The sequence below is a fragment of the Capsicum annuum genome, unplaced genomic scaffold, assembly GCF_002878395.1.
Source record: "Capsicum annuum cultivar UCD-10X-F1 unplaced genomic scaffold, UCD10Xv1.1 ctg82773, whole genome shotgun sequence".
Taxonomy (NCBI): Eukaryota; Viridiplantae; Streptophyta; class Magnoliopsida; order Solanales; family Solanaceae; genus Capsicum; species Capsicum annuum.
Genome location: NW_025893589.1, coordinates 104,263 through 112,914, shown reverse-complemented (window position 1 = coordinate 112,914; position 8,652 = coordinate 104,263). Strand labels below are relative to the sequence as shown.

The window sequence follows — 8,652 nt, the reverse complement described above, 5'->3', positions numbered from 1 at the left end:
ACCAAAAAGAATAAATTGCTCTCTGTGGTTTAAAATAATTTTGATACTATAAAAATAAAAGGCTGAAAGTTTAAATTTTGATTGAAGTGATAAGACTTTTACTTTAAAAAAACAAATACTAAAAAGAAGTATTAATATATTTAAAATCAAGTGGTCCAATAATGGTAAAAAGGTCATTGTGCCTTTAAAAAAATTCCAAATAAGAAAAGACGACATTTATTTTGGGACGGACAAAAAAGGAAATGGAGACACATAATTTGGGACGGAGGGAGTAGTATTTTTATTTGGTTCGAAGGATATCATGTGCCTCAGCAGAGAAGTAAAGTTCTGCTCTCCTCTCTTTCTCTTACGTATCTAGTTCTATAGCTTAACTCTTACTTTTACGATGTAAGGGCAGAACGCATGTCAGAAGTTATTTAATTTTGCTATTATGAGTATTTTTGGGGGTGTTGGAGACTTAATTAAAAGTATTAATACTATGTAATATTGATTGGTAATATTTATGTCTATTCACATTATAAAATTAAATTATAAAATATTATTTTTTTAAAGTGGGCTGGCCCATAAGGCCCGCAACCCACAGAGTAATAGTGTGGGCTTGATATTTTTTGGCTCATCATTTTTGTAGGCTAGCCCAACCTGACCCGTCAAACTCAAAGCCCGTGTGGGCTAGCTCGGATGGGCTGAGCCAACCCGTATTGACATCTCTACAAAAAAAAAACTGTACATTATTGATACTCAAAAGGAGACTTTGAAATCTTGAAGAATGCACGGAGGCGAAATAAGGATTTCAAAACACAGATGTATGAATGTGAAATTCATCAAGATGACCTACATTATGCATATTATACTAGACAAGGAGCCCAGAAATGGGGACAAAACAAGAACAAATTCCATGAAAATGTGCACCAAGATCATAAATAACTTACACACCAGGATTATCTAGGCTCTAAGGTACCCCCCACCCCCATCCCCACACAAAACTTTCATCGTCACCCTGTAAGATGAGGCCAACTTATCGAAAGATGGACATTGCTTCAGTTCATACAACCTTTCGATAGGTTCTTGTTAGATCTTATTAAGCTTTTCTGCTACGATGATAGGATTTGCTTTTGCTATTGCATTCTGACCAACATTCCTATAATCAAACGGGCAGTTGTGTTTGTCTAAATAATGATGAACTGCGCAGAAAAGATCACCACATTTGCAACTGAACCTCGTTAATACCACACGCCTACGACAAGCTATGCACTTTTTCAAACCCTCTTTTGACTTCACTTGTGAAATCTGAGAGGCTAAATCTGCAGATGCAACCACGGCACCTGCAAGAGCAAGTTCTGATTCATCGCTGCTTGAGCTTCTGCGTACGATGTCTTTGCTGGATGCAGCAGCAAGCTTTGCATGTTCCTGCTTCAGTAGTATCATGTCCTTTTGACACTTGGAACACATATTCATCGTAGCTGCACTACCAAAAAAATCACAGTCGTTGATCCAGAGGACGGGGTCTTCTGGAGCTTGACAACCTGTCTCTTTAGATGACTCCATTTCTGCAGTTAACAAGTCAAGTTCAACACCACAAGTGTCACGCCTGAAATTCTATTAGGGTGGACTGGCACCCGTAACCGAGGAGGCCCAAGAGAACCAGCTCATCACCTTATACTTCCCATGCATACCTCTATGACAACCCGAAATTCGGACAACATCATATCGCATATAAAAGGAAATAATCACCTATATAAGCTCGAGAACACATATATATATGTATATATAATACTTGGCCATTGGAGCCATCATGTCTATTAACAAAACACCACCTTGACTGTACATTAGGTCTACAAAGCCTCTAGACAATACACAGAGTTTAACTAAGGTTGGGACACACGCCGCCATATAACTAACTTCTATACAATACCAAAAGTGACTGGATATGACACGGAAAGCCCCGAAGCAAACTGGAGCTCACCAAAAGCAGCTGGATATCCTGACTCCTACTTGTGCGGTGTATGAGCTGAGGTACCTGTGCCTGCAGCATGAAATACAGGTCCCCCGTGGGGGACGTCAGTACAAAATATGTACTAAGTATGTAAAGCTGTAGATAATCACATATGATATAGGAGCTCAATAAAAATTAGAAACAAGTAAATAAATCGTAATAGGAGTGGACCACACTTACTAGAACTTGTGACAACCTGTACATTATATTTATTCAATCACTTTACCTTCGTTCTTATCATCTTTGTAATCATTACTGTACTGTGACCATTAGGCTGCCTCAAGTACATATCAACTGGGATCGACCCATGATAGGCTTATGCCCTTGGGATACCTCCCATAAACACATAAATAGGGATCAACCCATGATAGGCTTATGTCCCTAGGATACCACCCAATAAGAGAGAACTTCCATCACTTAGTTCAATTAATTTTTAAGATTGTTATTTCGGTCGCCACCGCATTTTTGATACTTTGAAACAATGATACATCAATAAGAGACATATAAATAAACCATCAATGCAATAACGATGAAGTAATAACTAATTGGCACATCAATGAAGTGTTTTGGAGTCATCAATGCCATAACAATCAAGTAGGAACTTATTAGTATATCAATGAAACGTTTTGGAGTCATTAATAGCACATGGATCTTGTTTGAGTAACCGGATACCTTCTAACGTTCATTAGTGCAATAAACATGTAAGATTTGGAAAACAAGTAAGTATTGGAATGTCTTGACATCTTGTAGGGTGGAAACAAGTTCATTGGTAACTTAAGACATCATACAAAACCATTATGGATCACATGTTATTGAATAACTTTGGAAACATTCTTAATAGAACAGTTGTTCACTTTTATGCCAAAGATATGGTATAGAGTATGCTTTACATACCTGACTGTCAACCTTCAATACTAGTCCCAAATGGACTTCCCGTCTTTTTGGATTACTTATCTACAATAAACATATATAGCAATCTAGTATTAGCAACCAAACGTCACAATTCAATTATTTGAATTCACCAAACTAGTGGTGAAGTAGTAATCCTTAATTACACAATAAAGGGTTTCACTTTAACCCTCTTATACTCCAATTACATTCACATGCCATGCATATTCATACAACATCCTCCAATATCAAGTTTGGATTCATTTATCCTTCCAACCAATCCATTAAACCAAATTGAGCCATAGACATAAATAATCATCAATTCAATAATATATCACCATATCCACCTTCCATAACTCAATTACCATATCCACCTTCCACAATTCAATACAACCAAACCATGCAAAATAGTCCATAACCCTATTTCCATCACCTTTCAATAACAACCAATACATATAATCCTCTATCACACATATACATATGGAAAAGAATAAAGGCAAACAATATTCATACCTTAGAATTCACCTCTTGATTATGCAATCCTGTTTGCACAAATAATAGGAGCCGTTCGAAGCTCTCGAGATGATAAACACAGTTATCGGATTACTTTGGAATTTCTATGGTTGTATCAAAAGTAATTTAAAGGTTAAATTTGGCTAGGGTTTGTTCTTTCTCAATGATTGATGATGAAGATGAGTTTTTGAACTCATATACATGTATATATACACATATTCCCGTCCATAATATAGTAGGGAATGACCAAAATGCCTTTAAAATTTAAATAATGTCAAATCTGTCCTTTGGTGGACTGTTTTGATAAGCTAAAGTAGATCGACCATAACTCTTTGCTCCGATATCGGTTTTGGGTGAAATTGGTATCGTTGGAAGGATAATTCAAAGGGATTTCATATCATATAAAGTAGGCCACCCAGTTTATCCTGTTCAAGGAGTTATGGTCATTTGAAGTTGACCCTAAAAATCTGATTTGATAGGCCGAAGTAAAACGAGTATAACTACTTACTCAGACGTTGGATTTGGATGAAACCTATTGAATTGGAAAGAAGAATCAAAGATATTTCTTTTCACAGGTCGCAGCTCTGCCAGTTCATTATATTAAGGTAGTTATGATCGTTCGAAGTTGACCCAAAAATTCGGCTGGCCGCAGTAGTTTGTGTGTAGGAAATTCCTGCACATCTACTAGTCCCAAATATCCCGGCCACCGTTTTATAGTTTCAAACATGCTCGATTATATCCGAAACCTATCTGGTTTTGGAAATCTTTTTATCATTGGAAAGCTTATTCAATAACCTTCGTATGGAACCATCAATGGGCAAATTCCGGTATAAATTAAAAAAAAAAAATAATTCCATATAAATAAGACCAATACACGTACATGAATATGCCAATACACGTACTTGAATACGGGGTGTTACAACAAGTTCGTTAAGTACATCACGAAACAACAAAGGGAAAAACAAAATCTTCAACCAAGGAACATCGCATTTATGAAATATAAAGCAATTCAGAATAATACATACATTCAATATTAGTACTTGCTAGATTTTTGTCTAATTGAATAGTTCTCCTCATAGTTTCGGTAGTGAGCAACATTGTATGCGGTGCTATATCATAAAGTATTTGATAAACTGATATTTATTGACGTTCTTCTATTTCAATTGCCGGGGGTCTATCGGAAACAACCTCTCTACTTCTTCGGGTGTAGCGGTATGGACTGTGTACATTTTACCCTCCCCAGATGCACTGGGCTTCTTCTTGTTGTTGTTCTATTTCAATTGGTCTGCTTCTAAACATCTTGGATTATCACTCTCATACCACAACATTCTTCCTTTGTTGTTACCATTTTAATTATCTTATCGTACGACTTGAAGCGTGTGTTGCCATGCAAACCTTTTTTCTTCTAAGAGTGTTTAGCATGCTGGACTATGTAAGGAGTGATTGTCCTGACCAATGCATTGATCATCCTATGAAATCTATCGATGGAAACCTTTAGACATCTTCATTCTTATCTGCATGAATGCTGGTTTGCATCTGATGAGCTTAGGTTTTGGAGAAGATTGTTTCAACAGAATAATATATATGCCCCAATGTCTTAACTCAAGGTTTGAGTTCGAAGGACCAAGCATCCGCAAGACGAGCTTCCAAAAAAAAAAATGACATGAGCTGACAAGTAGGATTGAACTGAAGTAGAAATTTAGAACTTTCTCGTTGGAGTCACACGTGAAGTAGTTTTCTTTCCTCTTAGCAATAGAAAAGAAGAACCAGTAAGTACTTCGTACCTATGATTTTCCCTGTATCAATAACACTACTTTCTTGAAGTGGATAATCTGGACGCGAAGAGGTATACAACTCTCTACCAAATATTCATTTTGATGAATAGGCAGTATGGAATATGGACACGCTTAAATGTCGAGTGAAAGAAGTTATGCCATCAAATAGTTGCTCCAATCTTTCCTTTCGAACCAAGCACATTTAGATACAAAATCTTCGACTCATCTTATAATTTATTATATGAAAAGTTTTACTTGATGGTAAGATATGCTTGGAGAATATTCTTCTAATCTGATGATAGACGGTTATTTTTCCGTTGCAGGTGAATTTGATAGCTAAACTAAGCCATCCATATCTTTTAGAGTACAAAGATGCTTGGGTGGACAAGGTATCCTATCATCCAGTTTTGTGGTTGCTTGGATCAGAAAGTGCAAAATGTAGCCTTTAATAGTTGCGATTATTGCTGCATAAGCTGCACCAGAGAAAAAGCTCGACTTTCTTTTTCGTTCAGGGGAGCTGTATATGCATCGTTGCCGATTATTGCGAAGATGAAAATATGTGAGTGATTATCCCTGATTTTGCTAACATTTTAAATGTGTACCTATAAGGAAAGATAAGAATAAAGAACAAAAGGAGCCACTAAACGAGGGAAGGGAAAACAATTGTTAAGTAAAATTCTTCATCATTGTCACCGGCTATGTTTTTTCGTAAAATATGGCTAACCTGTGTTTGTAGAGCGCAACCTTTTGCCAAGATCGTGGCTTTTTTCAGCCTGTGTTGTATGCACATCCAGGTATCTAGAGAATGAAAGACCTCAGATTTCATAAATACTCCCTCGTACCAAGAACGATAGAAGGGGTAATGAGGTTGAAAATAAAGAAATGAATAGGATGATCATAGAACTTCTTTTGTGGTGTAATCTGGGGACGGTGACGATTTTTTTTCCCCGTGTTCAGGGCGGAGGTCATGAGGAAGTCTAGAGGAGCACTATTCCCGGAAGAGGTAGTTAAATGCGATTTCAATACTTATGAAGCTTCTCTGTTCCTTCCCGGTAGCTTAAAAAATTGCGTGTTTTTATGTTGTTTTTTTCCTGCTATTATAGAAACTCTGCAAATGGCTGACTCATCTATTGTTAGCTTTGGAGCATCTGCATTCCAACCGCGTTCATCATAGAGACCTCAGGGTAAAAACTTGCTGTAATCGGGGAAATCGAAAAGCCTTCTTTGCATGAAACATTTTTAACGTGACCTATTTTGAATTCAGTTATGTAACATATTCATCACAAAGGACAATGACATCAGGTTAGGTAAGAATGCCCGAACAATTGCTTGATTGGGTCGTCTTTCCTTGTTTACTATCCTTCAAATTCACTTGATTGTCACAGGTGATTTTTGATTAGGTGAATTGCTAGATGCAGAAGGCCTTGCTTCCTCGGTATGAATTTCTATTGCGGCAAAATGAACCTGTTACTTACATGCAAGTTTCGACCATCTATTGTCACCTAACAATCGATTCAACATATCTATTTAGTAAGAGAGAAATCCCTTCTCCCTCCAAGACCGAGAAAACCTAAAATTTTCTTTTATTTTCGGTCATAGGTACCAAAATGTTGTGGTTGTCATCTTCCTTTTTATCAAAAAAAATATTGTGGTATTCATCATATTACAAAGCTCCTGTCGCCATAGCACCTAGCTTAATGCATTTGAGAAAAAGACGTCGAGTTGTACAGCTAATCCTTAATTTTGGAACAAATTTCATGTAATAGGTATCTGGCACACCAAACGACATGTGCCCTGAGCTCCTTGCCGGCATACCCTATGGCTATAAATCTGATATATGGTCGCTTGGTAAGAAATAAGAATGTTGATGAAGCAATGTATTTCAGCACTTTACATCATGTCCCTAATACTAACACTATAATGTGATTTTAGGATACTGTATGTTTGACATTGCAGCACATCGACCCCCGTTTAAAGCTTCTATAAGTTAAGTTTTCAGCTATCTGAACTTCATAAACAATACCTCGAAAAGTTATACTTGTTACGCAAAAAAAAAAAAGAGAAGTTCTTTATCCTGATATCTTCTATATGATATAGTGACAATGTAAATTCAACAGGACAAAACTGGACTTATCAACAAAATAAACCGGGGTTTGTTCTCACCACTTCCGATTATATACTCCTCCACCTTGTCAGTATCTTCCTTCTTAGCACGCCACAAGTATAACAAATCAATCAGTTGGCAGAGCGGATTTAATTCTTGCAGGAAACAGATAATAAAAAGCATGCTAAGGAAAACTCCAGAACACCGACCTACAGTGAGTGCGAGCTACATATGTTCAAATGTTATTCTTTCCGTTTCAATCTGTTAAGTCTTATTTTCCTTTTTAGTCCGTTTAAAAGCGAATGTTTCTTTCCTTTTACAACAACTCCTTAATTCTAACTTTCTACGTGGCATGTTTAAAGATCACAAACTTAAATTACATTTTGATACATTCTGCATACCTTTATTTTAAGACCACAAGATTCAAGTCTTCTTTTCTTTCTTAAACTTCATGGCAAATCAAAACCAGAAAAACAAAATGAAACGGAGGGAGTATTAAATTGAGATTCATCTTGATATATTTTTTTACCTCTACTTATAGGCTGCCGAGTTGTTGAGACATCAACATTTGCAACCATACCTCCTCTTGTGTTACGAACCTTCATCTGCGTTTCTTCCTGTGAAGTCCCCGAGCAGAACGAAAGAAAAACACGACCATCACCTGGAAAATCTATCAGTCCGAGAGGTAGCAGAGACAGACAGTTGAAGCTAAAAGAGAAGAGAACTGTCCTTTACTTTGACGCAAGTGATAACATTCAGCCAAGAAACTTATCTGACAATTATAACACATTCCGAGCCACTTGACACTAAGAGAGTCGATCCAACAAGCTTCTCGGTTAGGATCTCTGAAGATAGTTAGGATTCTAAAAGTGGGAAAATGAGTGAGGCAGCTGTTTGCAATGGATATGATCAACAGGAGACTATCTCACAAACAGAAACTACGATCACTCAAAGCTCGTCAAGTTCAAGAGCCAAAACATGGTCCGAGGAACAAGAGCATGTTTCTCCGAAGCATGTTAGTTGATTTGACGAGGGTGATACGAAGAATAACAAGACAAAAGAGCTGGAGGTGTTGAGCAGTCCACTGGACCTTGAGGAAGCAGATATAGTGGAATGTATCTCCACAAAATCTAGCAGAATGACATCGTCTGATGGAAGATTAAACGATAAAACACGATCCTTCGATGAAGAAAGCACTTCATCTAATTCACAGTCGGCAAAACCAGATCCAGAGGCAGGACCAATATGCTGTGTTGCTGAAACTGAAAATGGTAGCGAGTGTAGAGAAGTTGCTGTTGACGAGCTAGAAAAGAAAGCAACCGCGGTTTATGACACCAAACAGGCTAATAAAGACGCTCTTCAAGCACTGGATGATAAGG

The 8,652-nt window shown here is 37.2% G+C and overlaps 2 protein-coding genes and 1 long non-coding RNA gene across 3 annotated transcripts; 2 read left to right on the top strand and 1 right to left on the bottom strand.

The window, feature by feature from the left end:
- Window positions 1-1,068: 1,068 nt before the first annotated feature.
- On the bottom strand, window positions 1,069-1,545 carry LOC124895512 (zinc finger A20 and AN1 domain-containing stress-associated protein 8-like). The gene has a single exon (XM_047405960.1). It carries the CDS (start codon window positions 1,543-1,545, stop codon window positions 1,069-1,071), a length of 477 nt encoding a protein of 158 aa, XP_047261916.1.
- A 3,735-nt stretch (window positions 1,546-5,280) lies between these two features.
- Window positions 5,281-6,461, top strand: LOC124895513. Its single transcript, XR_007051765.1, has 5 exons — window positions 5,281-5,558; window positions 5,682-5,728; window positions 6,127-6,172; window positions 6,273-6,353; window positions 6,434-6,461. It is a non-coding gene; the product is annotated as an uncharacterized LOC124895513 (long non-coding RNA).
- A 113-nt stretch (window positions 6,462-6,574) lies between these two features.
- On the top strand, window positions 6,575-7,979 carry LOC124895515 (serine/threonine-protein kinase Nek6-like). The gene is made up of 6 exons (XM_047405961.1): window positions 6,575-6,604; window positions 6,936-7,017; window positions 7,102-7,151; window positions 7,287-7,360; window positions 7,436-7,487; window positions 7,815-7,979. The coding sequence occupies exons 2-6, from the start codon at window positions 6,957-6,959 to the stop codon at window positions 7,977-7,979; spliced, it is 402 nt and encodes a 133-aa protein (XP_047261917.1). The 5' UTR covers window positions 6,575-6,604; window positions 6,936-6,956.
- Window positions 7,980-8,652: the final 673 nt, after the last annotated feature.